The sequence below is a fragment of the Apus apus genome, chromosome 7 (assembly GCF_020740795.1).
Source record: "Apus apus isolate bApuApu2 chromosome 7, bApuApu2.pri.cur, whole genome shotgun sequence".
Classification (NCBI taxonomy): Eukaryota; Metazoa; Chordata; class Aves; order Apodiformes; family Apodidae; genus Apus; species Apus apus.
The window spans coordinates 31,297,674-31,323,815 of NC_067288.1; the positions used below are offsets into that span (position 1 = coordinate 31,297,674).

At 46.6% G+C, this 26,142-nt stretch overlaps 1 protein-coding gene across 2 annotated transcripts in view; it reads right to left on the reverse strand.

Annotated features, from left to right (window-relative positions):
* Positions 1 to 25,908, reverse strand: part of NEGR1 (neuronal growth regulator 1) — a 226,831-nt gene extending 200,923 nt beyond the window's left edge. The window contains exon 1 of one of the 2 annotated variants that reach the window (XM_051625735.1): positions 25,603 to 25,908. In XM_051625735.1, the coding sequence (XP_051481695.1) occupies positions 25,603 to 25,772 (170 nt within the window). In that variant the 5' untranslated portion in view covers positions 25,773 to 25,908. The remainder of the gene's footprint in view (positions 1 to 25,602) is intronic. The other variant, XM_051625737.1, reaches the window with a different exon arrangement.
* Between the last annotated feature and the right edge of the window lie 234 nt (positions 25,909 to 26,142).

Sequence of the window (26,142 nt, forward strand, 5' to 3'; positions counted from 1 at the left end):
AACCCTTTCCCACCCCTCCCTTCCCTGGTATGAAGCACTTTACGTACAAAGACTCTTTGAACAGTGTCACTGCTGAAGCACAAAGCCACATTCCAAACTCTCCACAGTCAGAGTAAGATTGAAGGGAATGAACACACTTCAGCACCTTTTAGGGGATCCAAGGACACTAAAAATCCCCTGCACAAATTGCTGTCAACTCCAGGATTTAAACATTTCCACATCTCTCTGTTGAGAGGGAATTCAGACATCGAGCCAAAGGGAATCTGAGGGAAGGTTCCTTCTTCACCACTTTGGGCCTTAGGCACAGAAACTGGTCCCAGGGCAAAGGACCTGCTGTCCTAGCTGTGCAGTCGGGGCAGTGGCAGGGCTCTGCACAGCTCAGCCTTTGCACTGACCAGCAGGAATCTGGCTCCCTTTGCTTTCGGGACCATTTCATAGTTACACCTGCACTTCATAATTTTCTAAGTTTCTTTATAGGCATAAAAATACACCATTGAGCTTTCTTTGCTCTTCCTGTTAGAACTAGTGTGACTGATTTAAATCTGGAAGACACAGAATGTCTTCAAGTCAGTATTTCTGCAGAGGAAGTGGGAGGACAGCAGGAGGCCGGAGGAAAAGCAGATTTATCTCCCTGACAGAGAAAGTTGGTCTCTGGTCTCACTGAGCTCTGAGATCTCCTTATAAACAAACAGTGGGGCACATCCCTGCTGTCGATCAACAACCTGCCACAGCTACACCACACAAACAGCCCCCAAAGTGATAAATTTAGCTCATTGCTTTTAACGCTTTAATCTTCATCGGAAGTATACTGGTCAGATGGTGCACCATCTTTGTGAACAGCAGGAGCTTTTTTTTTCCCCCCTAGTTTTCTAGGTCAAACGTAAGAGCTGCGTGGATGGTTGGCACTCCTAGACAGCAGAGATGCAGACCACGAGTGTATCCTGCATTGCTGACGCTGTTCAGCATGAAACCGTTCCTCTTTTCCTCTTTAATTTACTGCATTCCTGTCTTCACTTTCTGCGTAGCAAAAACTGTAGCAGAAAACAAACCTCATCTTTTACTCCCTCATGTAAAAACACTCTGAAATACTGGAGCAATAATGCATATTAATCAAACCCTGAATTTGTTGTTTGGGGTTTTTTGTCCACCTTTTTTGATGTGTTGTTGGTTCTTCTGCTGTAGGGAAATGGATACTATCGTTTTTTGGACAGACATAGTGGTGTTTCATCTCCATGACCTGCAGCTAGAAGCACTCTCAGGAGAGCACACACATTCTCCATAGTCCCCCCACTCTATATAAGCATCAAACCAGAGCCTGCTTGAATACTGACAAGAAATGGATCACAACTGGCTTTGGTCAGAAGCACTTTCAGTTGGTGCAAAATCCCCTGCTGCCTGGAAGCAATCAGCAAGCCCTGTTCCACTGAAGGAAAGCTGCTGCCTCGGACCCTCAGGGAACACATCTACAGGCTCAGCTCAAAATAATTCTGTCTACTTTTGCTGGCACGACACAGGAAAAAAGGATGAAAACACATCACCTGCTCAACTTCTCCAAATTCCAAGATTCACGAGCGACGGGAGGAGCCTGACACTTGGCTCTCTGTATTGGATGGTGACAAAACCAGGAGCTAGAGACCCCCCCCAGCTGCAGGGGGCTGGCAGGGAAGCTGTCCCACACTGCTGGCTCCCTAGAGCTGGGCAGGCTCCCACCCCAGCCCCAACACTGCAGCACAGGCTGTGTGGGGTGAGGGAACAGGGGCTGGCCTCGCCTGCAGCAGGGTTTGCTGCTGGAGATGGATCTCAGGAGGTTCCTTCCTGAGTGCCACCCAGCACTGAGCAAACCCCAGGGGGCTGCAGAGGGTCCTGGCAGACCCTGCCCCACTCAGCTGCTGCCCTGCCCTGGCTGCACCCAGGGCCAGCACACATCTATGTATTTCCCCTTTGGACACTCCACACACATGCTTTTCCCATCTTTGGTGATGCTCTGCTACACAGATTTTCCTGTTAGACATTTTCTTTAGCAAGATCAACTGCTTTAACACACTTTATTTTGTCTGAGTAGCTTGCACTATTTTGTAGATTGAGAGCAATCATTAAAAGTGGGTTTTGATCCTCCTCCATGTCCCCACACAGATTTCTAGATATCTCATTCCTAACACAGAAGTCATCTAAATGTGTTGCAACATCAGGTATTTGTGTACTGAGCCAGCCAGACAACAGGAACAACACAGATGCCACCTCCTGTGCTCTTCAACAAAACTTTTGGCTGGAAATTTCTAAATTTCACACTGTAGAAGGAACAACAAGAAAAATTAATTTCTACTACCCAAAACTGTACCTACGTGTTTTCATTCCCTAAGCTCAATGCTCAGTTCCACTTGACAACAGCACATGTGGGTGACCTGTCTTTATGAAGCAGACATGGGTCATATTTATGCAACACATTTACCCATAAACTCCACAGAGATTCACTGTTTATCTTCTTTTTTTTTTTTTTAAAAAAAAAGAGGCCAACTGTGAAATATTCAGCATTTTTCATATCCATGTGCTGAACAATCCCTAAGGACCCAGTGCTGTGCCACAGGTCCCTGCTGCTCCCGGGGCAGCTCCTCCTCCTGCAGCCCCATGTTCACAAGCACCGCTCATTACTTGTTGCGACAAGTGTAAACTCTGCAGCATTTCCTTACCCTCATGTGAAAACCAACAATAAAACTTTATGCACTTAAAATTACCTCTGTATTGTTGGAGGACTTGTCTAGCATCTCGTTAGTAGCTTCTCTTCATCTTGCAACTTTAATTAGCAGCACCAGTCTGGGATTTACCTACGACTGTCACGGGTGAAGAGTGCGAGCTAATGAATTATTCAAGGTAAATTAAGAGACTAAGGGAGTTCTCTACCTGTCTAAGACTAATACACACTTCATTAGCAAATATTTTCACCTGTGACAACCCCAGGTACCTCACGGACTGAATTTTTACGCTCACCTGAAATGAATTCTGTCTATGTCCGTGTTAATGTCAAACCCGGAGTTTTACTTCTAGAGACATTACATTAACAGTGACAGTTAGTAAATTGGATCCCCAAGATTATAGGATATCTTCATTAAACCTGGGTAATGCTGGGAATGGCTAAGCAGGCAGGCTTGTATCACCCTCAGAATTCCCCAGTGTGGCACGTCAGGATCCCACGAGGTGATTTATCACTGCCATCGCACGCCTCTTGGTGTATTAGCTGGAACTTTCTCAAAACTTCCAGCAATATTTTTAGCTCTGAACATCAGCCTCAAGCTCATTTCCCCTGACTCACGCTGCACCAGCCTGAGCAGGGATCTGCCCTCCATCAGCCCAGCCAGCTCATCTCCACAGCAAGGATCTGCTAGCTGGGAAAACCACCTCTTGACCAGCATTTTAATCAGGCCAGATCAGCAACAAGAGAACCTCACCCACAGCTCTGCCAGCCCCCCAGACACTGAATCCCTCCCTGTGGAGTCAGCAGGGATGCGCATCCCTGCAGCCTCTGCCCACCTGGGCCTTGGGAGGGCTCTGCAGACTAAGGAGCTCACACATGGGGCGCAGTGAGGAAGGGCTGCAGCAGCCAGGGCCTGAGGGTGCCAAGGGAGCAGGGGCACCGGGAGAGGTAACTCCATGGAATGGGGAAAAAACCAGCCCCAGCTCCTGCAGAAGCCAAAGGCTCCTTCTGAGACTGAAGAGATGGAGAGGAGCAGAGGAGGAAGCTGCTGCCTGCAGCAAGCACAGGGCTTCCCTTGGCTCCAGAACCCAGGGTGGGACCTGCACCCTCCATCTGCAGGTCTGGGCACTCCTCCTGCTCCAGACCTGTCGCCAGGTGTCCCCACATCCCATGGGATGGCACAGGCCAGAGGCTCCTCTAGGAAGATGCCATCTCACATCAGCATATTCCTGTCCTCAGAGCTCAGCTGTACCATCCCCTCCACAACCATCACCACCCCGGCAGCACATCCAGCCTATAAATGTTCCATCTTGCAGGGGAAAAGAACAAACACACCCTCACTGTGGCATCTTGAAACTGCTGCCAGACTAACAGTCCAGGTTTGAACCTCTCATGCCATTTACTGTATGAACTATATGTCTGACCCTTGATAGTTACAGAAGTTAAAGCCAATTCCCAACAGCAATCAGCTGTATCCTAATCTTGCTGTAAGATGGCAGGACTGTCAAGGCACAGATTCCCAAAGGACAGCCAGTCTGCTCTCAAGGATATTGATCTGCTCTGCTGCTCTTCCTCTCATTGTCACCACTGCAGTCCCCTCCAGTTAGCCTGCTGGGCCCCCAGCAGCAGCCACCCTCCTGGTGGTCCCTACCAGGCAGGTGACAAAGCCGAGGCTGAGCTAAAAAAGAGCCCAAAAGGAACACAAAGCCAGGGCAGCAGCCACTGCTCCACACACCATTATTTTTTTACTTGCAATACTTGAATATGCTAACAGGATTGAAAGCTGGCAGGGAAATAATTCATACAAGCCCCTCCAGGAACACTGTGCCTGGGGGGCAGGGAAGCCTCCACACTGCCAGCTGTTCCAGCATGGAATATGATCCCATCGCTTGGGAATACAAAGGCATCATTTTTTTTGCTGACAGAAACCACTGGTTCTAAGAAGTACTGCCTTCCACAGTCCTGAAGATAAAATTGGCTATTACAGATAAATTGAACTGTTTACTTATAGAAAAGATGTATGGATTTATGACCAGAGGACACATGAACAAATTGTTTGCTAAGTAACTGGGGGGGGGAAAGCACAGAAATGCTTTTAGTTTGCCAGGCTGGCTCCAGGGGCAGCTTGAATCAGAGCAGTCACACTCTGCAACCCCACATCCCAGGTGTGACTAAGACAAGGCCAAGGTCAAGCATCTCCAACTTGGGATGTATTTTTTTCCACCTACATTAAAATATTCTCAATCACATCCCTACAAACAAAGGATTTTATTTACGTCTTTAACAAAGTTAGATTCTTAACATCAATTGTTAATTTAACATATCTTGAAGAACCAAATTAATTTCTCTGAGACACCCAGTACCCCTTGAAAAAAAGGTTCAAATACAGGAAGTTTTCAAATGGGCAAACAGGGGGTCTGTGCTGGGCCTGCTGCACCACCGTGCTGGTGAGGAGGGGTTCAGTCAGCACTGCAACCCCGTTGGCCTGGGTAAGAGGGAATATCTCCCTGAACTATGTCCAAGGGAAGAACCACCTTTCTGACATTATTCAGCTCAACAAAGGGCTCAATGTATCTCCTGGACAGCCACAATAGGAGTCCTCTATTTCTCTATAGCTGATTCCAGTAGTTAATTGCCTATAAAACACTTGCTTTGCACTTATTTTGAAATTGTTCTTTTTCAGCTTTTAGTCATTAGTTTTCATTACAGTTTTTTGCCAAGACTGAATTTTCTGTGCTTTTCTGACACAAAAACATCCTTCACCACAACGAGGCTGCCTGTTTCTATTCCACTAATCTAATTAGACTGATTTCTTAAAGCACCTCCCCTGTAAATATTTTTTTTTTATTTTCCATATAAAAATGTTTTCCTCTCTTCTGCCATATTTGTTATTTCAGCATCTTTGGAAAACATGCCCAGAACCCTACAGTGCACTTCACTGCCTGTCTCAGCAAGGCATTAGTTCCCTGTTACTCCAGATGTGCTCACACCTCTGGACCCTTAGTGTGGGTTTTGCCATAGTGTTACCTCCAGTTTCAGACTGGATCCAGCCTATTGAGGTGTCCCTTTGAGCAGCTTCCCTCTTCATTATATCCTGTTCCACTCATCACTGTGTCAATTTCAACTTTTATCTTCAACAGTTTTCTATCAAATTTCCCAATATTAGTGCAAACACAAACAGAAATGCCCCCGTTGCTCCCTACTGAAGAGCCCCACCAGAAACACCCTTCTCACCCACACTCAGTGTTGATTCCACATTGATCTATTTCTCTATCCAGATCTTAATCCTCTCAACACACTTTTGTGATCGTGCAGCTTGTCTTTTGCTTTTTTTTTTTTTGAGAAACAGGAATTTTCACAGCACTAAATCAAAGAGCAGTAAGAGGCAGAGCTTATCACACAGAGCCTTTCAGATCAAGCCTGGGATAGATTTGAAATTGTTCCCTCCTCAGAACAGAAAGCAAAAAAATCTTTCCCTTGGTTTTGTTAGCCACTTGAATCCGTTGGATTTTGCCCTGAAGTACCGGAGATTGTGTCCTACTAGGGAAGGACATCTAGGGGCTGGTGATCTTCTCAGCCAAGCCCTGCAGCATTCCAAGTTTCAGAGCCTCCAGGAGCTGCTGGCCCACAGATGGTCACCTTCAGAGACAAGAGCACACCACCAGCCTCATGGCTCCAGTAAATCTGACTCATTGCAACAGTTGCATAGACACGAACATCTCCCAGATCAGTGGCATCTTCTGCTTTCAGATACATAGAACAGTATTTGCTTCATCAAGTGCAAGAAAAATATTTACCTACATCCATTTCTTTACACAATAGAATGTTAAAATGCTCCAGTAATCATTACATAAAGACCAAAGTGAAACCTTATTATATACATCAGGAAAATTAGCTTTCTGATGAAATATGGCACGACCTTCAACAGCAGTCTCTACTCAGCCATTCATACATATACTTATAAATTTGGAAACTAAATTTTAACTCAAGATGGATTCAGCCCTAGTGAATGCTGAATTCTCTCCTTCGCTTCTGCACATCTATCACAGATAATTATTTACTAGCACGCCCATAGTGTTGTCTTTAACACTCACCTTCTTGATTGAATGCGGGTGGTTTTCATCCATAACTACTATTAAAATTCAAAAGTGGAAGTGATTTAGGACATAAATTACCTATCAGAAGTATATTTATTGTCACATGTCTTGGACCCCTCATTCAAATGTAAAATGTTCTCCTCTCTGTCTTCATTGTTTTCCATCCCCTAATGGTAAACGTGGCAGGCAGAGCTGGGAATGAAAGCTGGAGTGTTCCTCTCCTCAGCCCAGGCAATGAGCTGCCTTTGTCACTGTCACATCCAGGGCAGTGGCCAAATTAAAGACATTCATTTTCATGGCTGGTTATTACTACCTGATAACCTGAATGTTCAGACAGATACATTATCCCCGCTGAGACCGAGAAGCTGGAACTAGAGGAAACTGAAGCAGATACCAAGAGCAGGGTCTGAAAAAATATGTGCCTCAGAGGTGGGAAGAAATGTCACAGTGCAAGATGGTGTTTCTTGAAATCAGACGGAAAGATAATTCATTCTTCAAGATGAAAGAGCCCAAGGAGGAGTTTTCATCTCTCAGAGATGTTATGTAGAAAGAATCAGGAAGGTTTGGAGTGAGGGTGGGAGGAGAGTCCAGAGAGGTCCCAGACAGCCCAGCTGCTGGTGCACAGGCAGGGTGCTGGATTGGAAAGGCGTTTAATCTGGGACAGGCAGAAAAGCAAGGAATGACATTTTTTAAAGAAATGCAATGCTTGAGCTCCTTGGTAGGTATCTGCAAGATTTCAGAACATAGAATGGAGGTTTTAGTTTGCAAGTCTAAGATGCAAGTCCAAACTGAAAGTGTATCTGTGTGACACCTTCTTGGGAACAGCAAGTCACATTCTCAAGATCAGAGCTACAGGGAATGAGGGAGTAACAGGGGGGCTTCCCAGTACTGCCCCCCCAGCAGTGGAACAAGGCCCTTCCAAAGGAACAATAGCAGCAACCACAAAATAACCAAAAGAGGACAGAGGCTCAGGAATGAGGAAGATCTCAGGAAGAGTGCAGCTGGTGCTGTCCAAGCTGGACAGCAGGTCATAAAAACAAAACTGTGCTGGGGTAAAACTCCTGCCTCTGCACGTTCAGGTGCCACGTTACCATGGAACGTGTGGAGCAACTTGCCCAGGTAACTCAGTGGATCTGAGATCTTCCATGTCTGCCACACACCACTGCAGAGGATACCGCTGTCTCCAAAGTGTTGTTATGGGTTTAGGATCAGTTCATCTTGTTCAGACCAACAATCCCAGAGGCCACTTTCCTGGGCTACAAGGAATTTTGGTTTAATGATACAGATGATCCCTACAATTGGCAAGACATTCAGAGCCAGATTTCAAGTAGCCAGATCACCCTCTGGACACATTTCCTGCTCTTTGTTCTTGCCAGAGTAGCTAAAGCAGTAGGTTGGGGTTCTCATCTAGGAAATGTAATTAATCTCCAGCAGTGAAGCAAGGTGAATCCACCCTGATAAAATATTGCATCTAACACATTAGCATGAATATCAACCATATTTCACAGCACATCTGGTCTCTATTTTGTTGTTACTTTGCTGCTTCTGACAGAATTACAGAAAGAAACCAAAGCCAACAACAGCACTTGACTTCACCAACTTATTCTAACCAAACAAAAATCATCCCCACCTTGAAGGTGTGAAAAAAAACAGTAGGTGTTTGGTGCAACTAAAAATCCCCAGTAGAATCTCTGCAAAGAGAACAAATACATGTATGTTCACAACTACTGTTAACACAAATGTCCTGCATGTTTAAAATTGAACTACATCTGTAACTGCAGTTACAGACAGGAGCTGGATGCAGAGAAACTGGAGCCACTGGCTTCAGTTCTTCCTTCCTGCTCAGCCTCCAGTTCCATGGCCATGCCCCAGTCTCTGCATGTTTGACCCACCAGCTGGTTACAAGATTCAAAAGCCTCTTCCCCTGTTCTCAGAAATTAGTCAGACACAGGAAAATAAATACTCAGACTCCAAATTGCTACAATTACTTTGGAAAATAAACTATAGCCTTCCATGACATGTAGATTATTTTCAAGATATTACTGTAAGAGTTTAAAAAAGTCTTTAAAATTCATTAATATAGTCAATAAATAATCAAAACAATTATAGTATTGATCTAAGTAAAGAAACAAAAGGGAAGAATTTGGTGCTGTCCATGAATCCTCAGCTCTAGTGCAACCTGAAACTGTTCCATTTTTTCCAATACTTTGAAAGTATAATTTATAGCAAATAATTATTTGTTCTTGTGCTGGGGCACTAATAATGACAGTAAAATTCTAACCAGGGCTCAGACTACATTTTAGGTCTAATATTATATTTCCCTAGGAGAAGCATTCACAGCCAAACTCATGAAAACATCCTCTTGGAACAGGTGATAGGTCACCTGAAGTGTTGCATCCACTTGCATAAGAAATCTGAAATACTCTAGTAACTGCTCTACAAGCCTTGCCCTGGCAAGGGAAGGACACTCCATCCTTGCAGCCTCACCTGCAAGTCAAGCCCAGCTCCACAGCTCTTCCCAGGGCTGGACATCCCCTTCTGCTGCCAAGGGAGCCCACCTCAGCCTCCGTGTAAAATCTGCTCTTAAAGTGTCCTCTCAGGTTCATTCCCCCCAGGATCCATGTGTTCAGGGGTAGATTTGGTAATCTGGAATAGACTGGGTAATCTGGAGCCAAATCTGCAACCCAGCTTCTGCTGCAGTTAAAGACAACCATTAATGGACCTAATTCTTAATTTCATTTTGCCTCACAGGTTCAAGAGATCTCCGTGCTGGTGCAAACATTTCTGTCATTTCTAACCTCTTCCAGATGACTTCATGGTATGGATTTGAACTCACACAGATGAAGATTTAAAAATTACCTTTTTTCTTAAGTAATCTAATCAAGCTAGTCTATTAATTTAAAATTAATGGGATGGAATGAAAAAGTTGGACAGTTTCAAAATAAATTAAGTGTGGAACCAGGTTACATTTAATCAAGCTGTCATGCAAATTAGCAGCTTCACTCAGTGAGTACTATTTAAAGAACTTCTTTGCTAGTGACAATGTTTTTGGAACCATTACAGGAACTATCTACTTTTTGTTAGAGAGATGAATGCTAAGAAGTACAGCTCCCCCAGTACCCGGCCTGTAATTACATTATCATAAAGCTTTGCTTGGCAGGAAACCTGAGGAGCAGTCTGCTGGGGGCAGGGGGTCAGCAACAGTAAATATTTTCAGAAAATCACTCTTAAGCTGCAGCATTATCCACTGTTACCAGAGGAAAAAAAAACAACAACCAAACTGCCCCAACAAAAAAACCTAAACACCACCACCAAAAAAAAAACCAACCAAAAAGCCACCACAAGCCAAAACAACCAAAACCACACACATAAACCCCAAACAAACAAGCCACTAAACTGAAACCAAACAAGTGGAGAAGAACAACTGTGCAAGCACAACTCTTAGAGGAAGAAGGATGCAGGAAACATCCCTTCCTGTAGAAGTGAAGCTGTAAGAAGGAAAATCCCCCCCAGTTCCCAGGCCTTCCCCCCAGCACAGGGTGCAGACCAGCAGCACCCTGCTCCTCATACCCTTCCCTGGGTACTGCCTAAGAGCTGCAGCAGCCCTGCAAAGGCACCACCCATTAAAAACGGCCACAATGACACTTCAGCACTGCCAAAGGCCCTTCCCTGCTCATGAGTGGTGCTCATTATCATCTCCTGACTGCACTGCCAGAGGCACAAGCTGCTGTGCCTTTATCCGAGGGCTGACACCACCAGCACCAGCCTGCTGAGCTTCTCCTCGCTCCTGATGAAGGTTCTGATTCTCCAGATCAAGCTGAAGAAGCAATGCTCTGGCTTCTGCCAGCAGGCAGGTATGGGTGTGTATTATTGAACAGCATGCATATGTAGTTAAATGAGTATTCTCAAAGAGAAAAAGGAATCCTTTATTCCCCAGTGAATATATTTGTATTGATCTGCTGCGCCCAGTCAAACTTTTCACTAGCAGATGTGCTTTGGATATTGTAATGTGCCTGCTTCCAACTTATGAATTATGTGCCAGGTCCTCTCCACAGACAGCAAACATTTGCACAGAAACTGTACCCTAGGTAACAAAAACTTTGATCAGCAGTAAATACTGCACATCATTTGCTACTATAAAACAATATTACTTTGTACTATTACCTTGTATTATCTTCCAGCTAAGAATATGAAAAGCTCGACAAGGAGTGCTAACAAGCTACACTTGTTCCACTCCCCTTTGCAGCCCCAGAAAGAATCACAGGAATTTCAAACATATTTAGTGAAAGTCTGAAGGTTTATGCCTGTGTTTTGTTCGGTGGTTGGTTTTGGTTCATGCACTTGCATCCCAAAAATACATCAACTTGCACCTCAGTGAGATGGTGGATCCCACTCACCATTCACTGTAACCATGATAAGCAGGTCCCATTATCCAGACATTTGACATGAAATACCATCCAGGCTCCACGATCGACTCCCTGAGTACCTCCTCCCACTTCATCAGGACTTGAGTCTTGGCTCCTGGACTGACTTGGCTCTTCTGGGAGTTAGAACATCCTCAACTCCCAGGGATAAATACGCTGAACCAGCCATAACATTATGTTCCACTTCTCTGCTCGAGCATTATTTTCACAAACGCTGCAAAACAATATTCTCTCTGACCCTTCACTTGGTTAATCTTGTAAAAAGAAGATGCATTTGAGGTGTCTAAAATATGAAGAAGTATGCTTTTCAATACACTTATTCCAGAATTAAAAATAAATTTTGTTATATGAAATCTTCTGTTTCACTGCTCCCTTTACTTGGCTAATATTAAAAAAAGCAGGAATCAGCACAGTCCATTGGAAATGTGATGTTCCAAGGGTTATTGGAATTAAGTCCCAAATACATATATGCAGTGTTCAGGGTTATTATTGTTTTTATAAACGTAATAATGTGTTCCCTGGGCATGAATGTCTTCATTGCAGTAAACATTAAAGCTAAAATAGATGGTAGGCTAGTCATCCTAAGATAGTAATTATTTGTATTTCCACTTGAGCCTTATTAGTGTTTATCAAAGAACAAATGTTAATTTGAAAAATTTGCACAAACTGAGCTCAGTGAGATGAGTGTCACAAAGAGCCCTTTATGCCTCCAAAACCAGGGTTGGGTTCCAATCCATTCCCCACTGACTGAATCAACACGAGTGAATCACAGATGTGTGGGGGAAAACAACAACAAAGAAGTGTGATATTTGGGTAGGATACATGAAAGACAAAAGAGGGAACAAAACCAAACCCCAGTCTGTGTCATGTAGGAAAGGAGCCTGGCACCCTCTGGGTAGCCCAGGGCCCCAGCCTGTCCCTGACCAGGGGTTTGATGATCAAGGGCAGGCAGCAGGTGGGTATTAAAAGAATTTGCAGGCTGTTTTATCCTTAGCATATACACCTGCACACTGCCAGAAATACAAAGAAGGTAAAAAGAAGTCACAAATCAAATACAATTAACTAAATTAATTTTAAACTACTTTCCAGCCATGAGCAAGACACTCTACTGAAAGCAAAGCAAAAACAGTAGCTGTGACAAAAGATGTGTTTTGTTCTCTCTTCCTTTGCTATTTAATAGTCTCAGAATGAAAAGTCAAGTACAATTTTCTAGTCCAATTGTTCCAGCCAGGGGGAGAACTGCTTGTCATAATTAGGCCACTTTCATAACATGTTTACTAATCCCCAACCTCCTGGCCTGTGACCAAAGCTCCACACCTGCAAACTGGTGCCCTGCTCCTTCACCAGGGCCAATTCCACCATCTTCACTCCTCTCCCCTCTCTTTGACCCCCTTGTGCTCGTATTCAAAAGCCACAGACAGAAAAGCCAAGGCCACCAGCTACAGAGGACAGTCATGGTTTGCTTTGCATGAGGGTGGACCCTGCACATGCAGTGTCCTTGACAGGGCTTTGCTGGTGTGTGCTGGGTGACATGGGATGGTGCCCTGGCCTGGGACAGGATGCTGATCTTCCGATTTCTAATTAATTTGTCAGCTCAGGAGTTTACTTCAAGACCCTTCTTCCTCCTCCAGAAACAACCCTAAAGGACTTCCAGAGGTAATGGAGTGTGACATAACTCACCAACATCTTCTGAAGAATTGTCAGGATTCTGTGGACAGGGCACACTATGTTTCTCAAGCCATCAAGTACATTTACACTCTAAAAGGCTTTACAAAAGAAATTCCTGAAGAATTACAGTAACCTGAATGGTAAAGGTTGAGATTTCCCTTGTGGAGAGGACAATAACAATCAATCCCTACAGCAGAGAGACACAAGCTGGCTTTCACACACTTAGAAGTTCTGAAGGTGCCAGTGATTCCTACAACCACTGCCCACAGCACCTAAACATCCATTTGCACATCATCAAACAGGAACTGCAACACGAGGGACCCTCAGTACCTGAAAGGAAACTTTAGACTAATCAGTCTTTTTCCCCCTACTGTTTATATTAACATTTCGATGACATTTTAATATTTAATTTTAGATTTACTTAATAACTGTCTTGAACAAGAAATATAAGAAAATTACACTGATGAAGTGGGAGCATGATTAGGAGTTAGCAGTGGCCTGGTGAGTCCAATCATGGCAGGTGTGCCCCAAGTGCTGTGATCCCACTTACCCTGCATCTGACCCCCCAAGGCAGCACAAGACAGGGAAACACTTCAACACTCTCTATAGGAACACAGCTAAAAGCACAGGGCTTTGCCAGTGGGCTGATGTCATTCCTATGAGAAGTTCAAGATAATTATGGCATAGCATATCCAGAAATATGCATACATATTTCTAATGAGGTAACCTATAATTCTGTAAATATCACACCACCAGATTAAATGTCTAAACAAAATATTTAGCATAAATATTATACAAAGAAATGCTTTAATTATTGCATTATTTCATTCTCTAAGCAACACAACACCTGCAAAACTACTGCACTTTTAACTCCCACTGGTATGAGATTTTTCATCCCATCTATTCAAGAACATAACTCAGCCAACCCAACGCTTCATAAGTACAGATGCTAAAGCCAGTCAGTGTAACAAAGTCCTTTCTGAGACCTTCATTTACAGTTGTGCTCATTTTCTAACTAATTTAGTTCATCTGATCCAAATCCCTCATTAAAAACTGCTATATTATGATGGTTAGGAACAGAATAACTGAAATAATTGCTTTTAAGCCTGATGGAGACACTATTTGAAATCATGATTTCCATTAGGCTGGATTCATTTATCTTGCAGAAAAGACCTCAGCCTTTCAGATGTTGTGACACAGCACACACACAAGACGGGGCTTTTATTTATCTGTTTATTTTTGCCAAGACATCCATTCTTCTCCCTGCCTTTGGAAACTTATTATTGCCACAGCTCAGGATACCAAATTACGTGGGGAATCCACTGAGACTGGCATTCCATCTCCTGAAGACTTCAGGCATTCTGAAGTCTGGGACAACCTCACTTGCAATTTATTTCCAAGTGTGTTAACATTCGTCAACCTCTTTTAGGACCATTTCCCAATTTCTGTTATAATTATGCTAAAAGCATTTTATCAGTCCAAAAAAATCTGAGAGCAAGTCTTCTACTCCTCCACTTTACCTTCACTTAAGTGCAGGAAACCAAAAAGTCTTTAGGAAATGCTTACACAAGCATGGCCTGAGGAACTGACAAAAATGAGCCAGCATCAATTCTAGAATGTTTTTTAAAAAGTCCAAACACTTTGAAAGCTCTTCAATGTCTGTCTTTGATTAAACTCCACCTTCTCCTCACCGCATCAAAGCATCAGTCCCACCATTGAACATGGGGTCCCAAAGGCTGTTCCAGCTCTTGTGGCAGTGGTGGGGTGAAGGTCAGGGTGGCAGAGGCCAGTGGTCCCAAGGGATCTGAGCCCTGCAGGCTGCCAGCCCCAGGAGGTGGGTGCAGAACCCAACAGCTCCGTGACATCACTGACTTCTGCTCTCTTCACTTTAGCTCTGGGTTTCCTGGAGCTGGTGGAAAGGCTATATGGAAAATTATCCCTCCTTTCACCCTTCCTCCAAGGGACCCAAACTTCTGCTCTTCTTCATGCTCCTGCGGGCTTTGGCATGGGTGTTTCCTCCTCTCTCTTGCTGGCAGGAAGAAGTTCTTGCCCCTTATTCAGCCAACATAGAGAAAATGAGCAGCTCCACGTCTTGCCAAGCCTTCAGCGAAGTACTCCCCATTGGTTTGGACTTCACGCACTGCTTCACCTGTATCTTTCTGGAGCCCTACCAGAGAACCTGTGAGCCCATTGCACAAGCCAGGTGCCACTGAGGGAAAGGACAGTGAGCCAGGACTCTGCTGGGTGATGCATTGCTGACCCAGGAGATGCACCATGGACAGTCTCTCAGAGGAGCCTCAGTGCTGGCAGGCTCAGGGGCTAGAAAAGCAGCAGCAGATGTGGAGACATTCACCATCCCAGCCCTCCAGTGGAGGGGCTGGGGCAGGTGCTGTGGTTCCACACTGCACTGTGCAGCCTGCACAACCATTTCCACCTGCTGGAGAGCCCAGCACTGCTCTTAGCACAGCCCTCAACCTCTGCCCACAGCTCCCCCCGAGGGGAGCCCTGGCACTCCTGCAGTTGTGCAGCACATGAGATGGAGCATCTGAGCTGACACTCAATTCCATCAGTCATCATCGACATTGTACTGTGAACTGTGTCACAAACATAGGATGTGTTTATGCCAGGACTGCAACACACCACTTACCAAAAGTATTGGCTGCTATATGTAATGTTTTCATTTCTCCATCATGCATTTACAGCTCTATTTTAAAATGATGTGACACCAGCAGTTACTGGAAGCCAAGGTTATGCCTGGAGCTCCTGGGTCGAGCTGAACATTTCTGGTGGGGATCATCACGGTCACAAAACCCAAGCAAACATAATGCATTCAGTTACACCCTCCCCCATCAAAATTTTCTCTGCTAATTATGAAAGAAGAAATTGCTGTGGGTATCAGGAAGAAGCCCACAGAAGTGCCTCTCCCTCAAAGGCTGCGTCCCAGCCAGCTCCTCAGCCCTGCCTGCGGGTGCTGCTGCCTCTCACCATCACACACCACACATTCTACACAGGGTTCCACCCTCCAGCAGCAGCAGGGTGACCACCAGCTCGAAACTCATGGCTGCAAAGAGCTCTCCAGATCAGCAGGAGACCACAGAGAAATGACAGATGCAGAGTCTTAGGGCCATGGTTCAGTGGTGGCCTCGATCTCACAGGTCTCTTCCAACCAGAACTACTCCAGGATTCCATGAGCACAGCCACCCAGCTGAACACCCTGCACCAGACTCCTTCATGACTTCATGCAACGTACACAGTGACTGTGCCTTGGACGAACACAGAGTCCAGGCTAAAATTCTGGGCACACATGCCAGAATGAGCAGAGGAGGGAAGTGCCCAGGGCAGCACTTTAGGGCCTGGACACCTCCTGCAGCAATGCCAGCTTTTGGCTCTGCCACCCAGGCTCCTGCCTGGACACAAGTGGTGGCACCCAGCTGTCCTGGCCAGAGCCTGCCCAAGAGCTGACACAGCTCTGAGCTGGGTCTGAAAGCTGCTGCTCTCCTGGCTCCCTGGAGGGGCTGCCCTGTGCCCAGGACAGCTCCTGTGCTGGGGACAGAGAAGCACCAGGGCTGGCTGCCTGGGAGCAGTTGGGCTGTGCCAGCCTCAGGGTTCCTGGGAATGCTGCTGCTCTCTCTCTTCCTTGGAAGGGAGCAAAATTTCCTGAATTAAAACACACCAAACATTGCACATGCTGCTTGTTCCTGTGCTCCAGATCCCCAGTGAAGGAGTCCTCTACCATGCCTCTGCAAGCTTCCCCAGGTTTGATTAAACCCTGGAACTAGTAAAATGGCAGTAAAGCCTCTCCATAGTTATCTCAGCACTTGTTAAAACCTGCTAAAAAGGTTACTGGAGGTTCACACAAGGATTGTGCTGGACTACTTGCTCAGATTTTAAATGCACTTCAAACCAATGACCATCACTCTTCCACACACAAGGCCTCCTGGCACATGGACCATGTTTTTACTACAGGGTAGAAAGACAAGTGGAAGAGAAAGTTTGAGGCAACCAGCATGGCCAAGCAGAGAGGAAAAAAACAGGGGAAAATGGTTTAGAAAAACATGGCTTCCTTTACTCAGGTGAATTCTTTGTTCCACAGCAGCACAGAACAACTTCTTCTGCAAAACCTTCTTGTTTTCACAGGGCATCTGCCCTCCCCCAGGCTGCTGCAGCTACCACAGCACACCCCAGGAAGCCCCTCTCCAGAGCAGGCACCGAGGGCACTGCCGGGGAGCCCGGCCAGCGCAAGGGAGGAAGGAGTCTGTGCTCCTCATGTGTTCTTCTACAACTCCTACATCAAATGAACAGCTTTTATATACATATATACACACACATTATATATAAACCATCACTGCCTATAAAAAAAATACATATGCCTATATATATTATCTTAGTCAGCTATTCTACTACTGTGCTGAAGAAAAAGTAATGATTCTTGAAGTTGATAGCTACTGGGACAGAGGGGGGGATGGACAGGACCCTTTTTCACCATCTAACAGAAATGTAACAAAACAAATGCACAGAACCACAAGCTTTCCCCTGCCCTGTGCAGGCTCCCAGACACCAGCAAGAGCCCATTGGCCAGGTAAGCCAGGGCAGGACCTTCTGCAAGTGCCCAGCTCAGCCGCCCCACAGAGCTGGGAGATGTTTGCTTTTTACTTACTGCTATTTACTTCTGCTTAATCACATACACCTTAACCACATTAAATCAACCAGAACATCATTTGAAACTTCCTCTCTCCTTACTCAGTCATGTTTCCTTGGAGATAACTGTCCTCCATGTCATTCTTGCTTAATTAAGGACACTAAATCTGTAACTGGTAACAAAGCTACAGTGTGCCTCTAGACCTGTGATTTACAGATGTTGTTCCCTTCTTCAATCAGTAAGAAATGGGAATGGGGTTTCAAAACCTTGTTTTCTTCCTTAACTGGTTATTTTTAACTCTTCCCTGGTCCTGCTTCCCACCAGTTCCCATCACTAAGCTGCCTGCAAGCATCCCAGCACCTCTCCATTCTGCCAACAGCAGCATCCTGCCACTGCATCTTGAAACCCTGGAGCTCCTTACCAGGACCATACTCTACAGAAACATATCTCCTCCGTGCCCAACGGCACCCAAATCCAGCCTGAACAGCTGTGCAGTGCAACACAGCCACCCTGCCAGTCAGTCCTTCCCAAGGAAGCCAGAGGCACTGCTCTGTGATGGCTTCTTCACACCCGGAACAGAAACGTTTGCATCCAGGGGAAATCGGGCAGTGGAAAAGGGAGCAGTTCAGTCACCAGTGCTGGTTAGTGATGAGGAATTATATTCCGTTTAAAACATTTTTAACATGAAGCCAGGAATAAGGTTCCTGCCTACTTGTGATAGACTGGCACTGTGTATCTTCAGCAGGCACCTCCCAGGTGCTGTGCCAAGCTGGACAGGTATTGTGCTCCTAGATAGTTACATGAGCACAGACAAAAACACAGCATATATACCTGCAGATTTAGTTTTATTTACACTGACACTAGCATGAGAAAAATGACTGGAATTTCTGCAGGAAGGATTGTATGCTAATGAGATTTTTTCCAAGACAAAACTGTTAGTGCTAACAGTTGGATTCTCTCTTTGTTTTAATTATGCATGACTAATGGTAGCTGTTTGGCTGTCTGACCACCAGATTGTCTGCCGTTGCCAAGGGAAAGAGCTTTTGAAATAGATGGACTGGTTTTTCTGTTATAAAACAGAGCATGTCCTACTTCATCTCGCATTTTTTGAGTTTTGCAGGTACAAAAATGAAAACTTGGGTTCCACGATGCTACAATAGCACAGTACACGTGCAGGGTGGGCAGCTGGCACGGACCAAAGCCACGCCAGGGAGGAAGAACAAGGTGGGCAAGTGCTGCCAGCCTGCCTGGCCATGCTGGCCTGCCAGCCCAGGGCTGCAGCCTCCCTCCCTGGGGGAACACGGGCCTCGCCGTGCACCTCCATCCCCATGGGTCTTGGAGAGAGCAAACACATCTCCACTGATTCCCCACACCTGCTGCAGCACAGGTTTTAGCTCCTGAGCACAGCGTTGGGTCAGGTTTTTGCCAGGAGAGGCAGCGGCAGCCAGAGCTGCGTGTCTGACTGGCCTGGGCAACGAGTCAGCTCCGCTCCCAAGACTCGCTTCCTGGGACATCGGCTACAGTCAATTCTTATGCAAGATGACAAGAAGAAAGTAATTTAAGTCTGGTTTTTTCCTCAACAGAACAGCCTTTTGGAACAAATTCTGTTTTTCATTCCTTACTGATTGCTTGTTTTGTTAGTTCCTCTGCATAGCATCTGAAACACTCACAATCATTTAAAATGATAAATTATTTTAATTTACTCTGAATTTATTTATTATTACTGCACAGACAAGAGGCAAGAGCCATAACGTGCTTGTTAAATAATTGGCAGAGATCTGGAACGTGCACGTCCTACCCAAACAACAACTTAATTTTATGGGGGAGTGTGCACACACTTCTACACATACCACAGCCTCATTTCAGAGAGATAGGAACAAAGCTTCACACAGCCAAATAATTTATGATCCTGAGCTGCTCAAGAATACCAAAGAGTATGGAAGTAAAGAACCATACCTTTTGAAATCATAAGGGAAAGAAAGTGTGTAGATTTATTATGCCACCCCCCTCCATAGGCATATCTGCACTTCTCCATGGGTGCACACAGCTGGATCCAACACTGGTGTGAGGTCACGCATCAGAGGCACTGATGTGCTGGAACAGCTCTGGTATCTTAACATTTAAATCACTACATACACTTGATATTCTGCTGCTATTTGTACTGCAAAACTTTCATTCCAAATGTCCAGTTCTTACTAAGAATGACAGTGGATGGAGAACGTTTCACAGATACATCATCAGCTTTCCAGGATGACTGTTGCTCTTTTGGCAAGGACTGTTGGCAATAAAGGGCAGCTCTTCTTGGAAGAGAAGGCAAAACCAGCAAATAAGTTTTCCTCCCCAGAAGCCTCTAGCCGCCCTCAGCAATTTAAATAAGAATTAGGCACCTTCATCCCTCTGAGGACCTGAACAGTTTTGGAGTCGATGCCTGCTTGACCTTCAGCATAACACAGGCACTCAAGCCACACAGGCACCTTCAGCAATTTCGACCAAAACAGCTGGATATTCCTCAGAATCATTGTTCTGGGACCCCATGGGATTTCATAGCTCAAGAAGCATTGACAAGGAGCCCTCACAGAATTAAATCCATGATGACCATAATACTGTAGTTTCATTATTGAACTCTCAGAGCCAGAGGAAGCAGAAGCAGAAACTGGAAGTGGTTGCAGCAAGGTTTCATTTGGCCAGGACTCTCCTGTGCCCCTGGTAAGGCACTGATGTGTTTTATAGGGAAAAAAGGGGAAGTCCAGTCTGAAAACCAGTATGTTTTCAAAGCCAGAAAAGCAGGAGACATGCATTAAGATGCTGCTGCCAAATTTCTACTGCCAAAACAGAGTCCATCTCCATATCAGACTCAGAGACTTCAGAGACCCTGCATTTGGTAATCCTAAAGGGAATGGTTTAGAAAAACACTGTTGGGTGGACTTCTCTCCCTGAACCATTTATGCTCATCACAGAAGAGCCACGGTGGAGAACAGGGAGATCCCATTTCCAATATGAGAAAAGAAGACACATCTAGGAAAGTCATTTCCACCAGACAGTGAGAACTGCCATCTCTGCGAAGCTTGAGGGAGCCAGGGTGCAGCACTGAGCCACCAGCAGCCTTTCTCAGTGCCCTGCCTGCCTCCCTGGGTCACCTGTGACACCAGGGCTGTCACGGTGGGAAGGCTTGGTACCTCTCGGGGGAGGCAAAGTCACACTGCAGAGTCTGAGGCAGCAGCTCTCCCAGACGAGGATCACAGAGGAGGAGCTCTCTCTTCAGGTGCTGCTCTTCCCACTCCCCCGGTGGCAACTCCTTCCACCAGCAGAAAAAACTTACAGAAAACACGTTGAGTAACTCTAAAAGCAGCCACCAAAAGAGACAGATCATTTCAGATCAGCATCCTACCACGTGCCCAAACCTTTAAACACTCGTAGAAACGCAGCACCAAGACACACTCCTGGGCAGTGCTGAGCAGCTGCTGCTGAGCCCTGCTCATCCGCTGGTCCCTGTGGCTTCACACACAGGGTTCCACGACCACCCCCAGCCTCCCAGCCAGGGGAGAGGGTGGCTGTGCACAACACAGACCTGAAACTCTCTCAGGGGGGGAAGAGAGGCAGCCAGGTGATAGGGGAAGAATTTCAAACTTAGAAAACAAAGCAAAAAAATCCCAAAGCTCCTGACCTATAACAAAATAAATAAATACATCAGATGACCATTGGCTGCCCTAATCCTCAGCTAAAATTCACACAGGATGGCCAAAAGAGACTAGTGTGGTCAAAAACACATGGATGAGTTCAATCTGCCTGTTAACAAGGCTGGCCCAGATCTCATCCCTGGTTTTCCCAGGCAGGTTTGACAAGAATCGATGTCCTCCCTGTCATCACAACCTGCCACCATTATCTGCTTCACAGCTTCCACTGCTGCTGCTCTTCACTGGCAGCCTTTGGGAAGCTTGGTCCAGCAGACCCCAGCTCAAGGTGCAACTCTTCACAGTGACCAATTCTCATTATTTTTCACGCTGCAGAACATGCACTTCATCAACTACTCTATTATCACATACTGGTAAAAAAATATTTGCTTTTTAAAAAAAAGGAGCGTCAACCTCTAAAACTTAATTTACTATGATGACACAATGCAAAAGTACTACCAGGTAAGCTAGAATCCATTACCCTTAAGCTTTAAGAACAATAAAAAGCAGGATGAAAATCTTCCTAGAGAAAGCCATTTTGATCCCTTTCATACTGGTACATAGAGATCTCTAAGGGGGTTTGATTACAAATTGCAGCTGAGGTTTGTAGCAGTGCTAGGGCACGTGCCCCTGCTTGCTTGGCTACAGACAGCCAGGAGGAACACACGCACGGATCAGCCATATCCCAGATAAGCATCAGCACAGAAAGTCAGAGAGAAATTCTGTTATTCCTTGCAGCAGCACATCCTGCTGCAATCCTGACAGCCAGCGCTGCGGCTGCCCTGTCACCCTGGGATGGGGACAGAGCAGCCCCCAGCCAAGCAGAGATGGCCTCAAGTACAAACAGGGCTCACAGGGCAGTGAGGCAGAAGACACAGGTTACCCTGCCTGCTCCCAGCAAATTGCTCTGCAATCTCTCACCTCTCTTAAAATGCTCCTGCTCCAGAATTGCCAGTTCTGTTGTCAGCATTACAGATGTGCTGCAAACCCAGGGTGATCCCTCTCCTCACAGGAGGTCTTGGGAAGGGTCACTAGAGAAATCCAGGTTTGAAAATATAGACTCTCTCCTGTATTTCTAGCAGTTCACAATGCAGCAATTTATTCTTTTAATAAAATCATGGTTTTATAACTTTCGCTCTCCTTCCTCGTGTGTTCTCATTAAATCTTAACTAGCTGCCTGGGAAGAACATAGAAAAGATGCAAGACAGAATTTATATTTCTGAAAATAAGTAGCTTCCCAAAATTAGTTTGCCATCCAGAACGACTGCAATACTGATACAGTTTTTTTGTAACTTCAGTAAACAGTGACACAGTGTTGGGGCTGCATGGATCAGTCACTGATTGAAAACAAACAGGAAGAACCCAGTTTTATTTACTCGGGAAATTACTCATCATCAGAAAGAACACCTTGGCTAATGAGAGACTGTTATTTTTTAAAAATTGCTCCGTTGTTTTCCCTACCAAAACAGGCACTAAGTGACATTCTTGGCAAACTCTTTGGCCAGTCCACCTGGAGGTGCTAAGCCTTCTGCCAGCCTTGGGGAGTGCTGGCCAGGGAGGCCGTGGCAGAGCCAGGAGCAGCCCCATGGTGGCCCAAGGACAGGGAGCGTGGCCCAGCCCCACTGTGGTCTGGGTGACAAGGACCGTGCCCACCCTGTGTCCTGCAGGCAAGGGCAAGAGCTGAGCAGGAGCAGCAGGCAGGGAGTGATGCTCACAGCTTCGCTTCCACTGCATGAGAAGAACGCTGCACCCGTTTGGTGCTAAATTGTTTAATTACACTTTCATATGAATTAACTGTTTGAAAATGAGGGAGCCATACTACTTATTTTACTATGTCTTAACACTTAGAGGCTTTTAGTGGAAAACCTCAGCAGTTAAAGGCAGCTTTATTCCTTATCTTTAGTAAAAACAATGAAAACTTAATGTGAGAGCTGAGACCAGAACTTGGCTCACTGGGTCTGCCCCCCACTTCACTGACACAGGCTACACACTTTGGTCCCTAACATTCCACCTCAAAACAAGACTGGGAAGTGAAAGCCACTCCTCAGTTCAGCTCAGGCAACCCTCTTTATTCCCACTCCTTGCAGCCCCCAGAGGGTGGGTGGGTAGGCACGGAAGCTGCATGGCCGAGTACAACCCCTGAGCAGCAGGAGCCCAGCCCAACAAGCTCCCACATGGGGGGATATCTCCACCCCAACCCGCAGCCCATAAATCACCCCATCCTTCGTGCAGCCCACGAACTGCTGACTCAAAGCCATGGGAATTGCTCCCATACTCTCGCATGCATTATTAAAAGCAGGAATGCAGCTTGAGGCAGGGTGCTGCCTGTGGTAGCTCCTGAAGCCCCGGCTGCCCGAGAGCAGCTCCACGGGGAGCAGGCCGGTGCTGGCAGGAGGATCAACACGTGCCAGCAGGAGGGAGCTGATGGCCATCTTGGCGGGAGAGCCTGGGAACTGCAGCCAGCACCCGGCCAACTTTGGAGGCTGCAGCCTGCAGGAGCTGGGCAGGGCTGCGCTCAGGTGGCTCTGGAGCTGGAAGGGGAAAAAACTCCTTTTCTGATGCCCAGATGGCTTCATCCAGCTCACTGGAAGGTTTATGTGAACACATTGCCAGCTTCCAACACTTAGGATTCTAATAACCATGATTTTGATGTATGTTGAAATTCATTTACGTTACAACTATCCAGTGAGGGAAAATTCCGGAGGAGCAGTGACAATGTGCAGCCAGAGACAAGATAAACAGCTCTGCCCTCCTCTGCATGCTCTTATCAAAATGCTTCTCGGACAGGGATCCTACATTTCCCCTTTCAAGGTGCAATACCAGCTGAAAACAAAATAAACCAATTTGAAAGCAAGCCTGCAAAGGGCACATGAAATGAAAGAAGTTAATCATAGAGCAAGAAGAACGAAACAACAGATGTAAGGCAGATTATTTCACCATCTAATTGCTTTTTTCCAGAGTTCAGTAGCAATGTTTCCTTCAGCAGTATCTCTTCAGAGAACAGATACCCCCTCTCCCTCCCTCAGGAGACAAAAGTAAGGTTTTAATCTTAAAGCTCTCATTTCATTTATGTAACCTATCCAGCCGCACAGACACCGAGTTTCAAACGCAACCTGAGGCCTAGGGAACTGGATGTGCCCCAGCCGAAGCCCACCAGGAGGTAACCTTTACAGCAGTGCCACATGTTTTTTTAATAAGGTAGTTAGAAACACTTATTTGTTTACATCCTAATAACGTTTAGCACTGACCTGGCTATCTGTCTTAACTGCCCATGAACTCACCACGTTTCCCTCTCTGCAATAGTTAGGTCTGAAATGGTACAAATAAAATAGACTTTTTTTATTTCCTTTGATTCTCCATCTCCGCAGGCAGCACACACAAGGACTTGAGAACATCTCAAAATACAGAAGTATAATCGAGGTACACATGAAAAATACTTGTCAGCTGCCCTACATAGACATCTACTGTATTTTCAGTAGCTACTACACCAGCAGCAGCTGACTTGCTGTAAAAGGAGCCCAAATTCCTACTGAAAAAACCTCACGCAGTATTTTACAGCTGGTTGTAGGATCATTAAAAATGCATGTGGCTAAAATACTTTGTCATCTGGAGACCTGAGTGAGTGATGCCACAAAAAAAAAAAAAAAATACAGCCAGATACTTCATAGCATTAAAGTGCTGCCAATTGAACCAGAGACTTATCACAAGCAAGGAGGTTCAAGCCACAGCAAGCATGCTCCAGAGGATGAGAAAATGTGTTTTTCCTGGGAACTACATCAAGATCACAAGGAAAGTGCAAGGCACAAATGAAAAGTTGGAATCGTGGGGGTGGAAATACCAAATCAAGGCAGAGGATTAATGAACACAAATCAGGAGGAAGGATTCAAGTAGATTAAGTATGGTGTACAAGTGCTGGTAAACAAATCCTGCTCCAGTCAGCTGGACTGAAGAGATGCAGAGAGCACAGGGTTCATTAAGAGAAGCAATAACAGCAAGCGCATAATCTCCTAATGGCCTAAAGCTAGCTTTCCACGTTAATCACCGGGAAATATGACCCAGAAACACCCCCCCCCCCCAGCTACTTCTGGCAGGGGCATAATCCCCCCGCACCGCGTTCCAGCCCGGCGATGCCCGGCACCGCAGAGCCCCGAACTGCATCGTTTCAGCCCCTTCCCAAACTTCTCTCAACACACCGAGATTTACTAAACCGGGAAAACGACTTCCAGGACCTGACATCTCCGCAGCATCCCCGGGAGAGGTCGGGGGCTCTCGGCGGAGCCCGTCGGCTCCCGACCCCCGACCTCTCCCGGGGCTGCTGCTGCGGCGGCGATGGGACCAGCCAGGGCAGGAGGGGTCCACTCCATGCCCCCCAGAATCCCCCAAGCCCACCCTCCCTACCGCCATCGCATCCTACCTAAGCACTGCCGTGTCCCCCTTCCTCACCACCAGATTGTCCACGGTGCCCCCGGGATATTCTCCCCCGGGAGCGGCGAATCTCCCGGCAGGCAGGAACCAGCAAAGGCCGAGGAAAACGATCGCCAGCCACTGGTGGGAGCCCCCGGCGCTCCGCACCAGCGGTACCATCTCCGCGCCGCGCTGCCCCGGGGGATGCAGAGCTGCCCCCGGTACCGGTGGCCGGATGATGCCGGCGGTGGGTGACGGAGCGCGGAGCGTGGGCTGCTCCCGGGCGGCCTCCGCAGCATCTAGCGCGGAAGGGCAGCGCGCCCGCTCGGCTCTGCGCGGCCGCGGATCGGCGGCGGCGGGCGGGTCCCCGCTGCCAGCGCCGTTGCCAAGCAGCCGTCGCCCTGGCAACCGTCCCGGCGGCGGAGGGATGCGCTTCCCACCCCCCCCTCTTCCCGCTCCGCCCCTCCGCGCATCCCGGCTGGATGCTGGGGAGCGCAGGGCCAGCCCGCCCCGCGTCCCGGCACCGCTCGCCGCTCTTCGCAGATGGAGC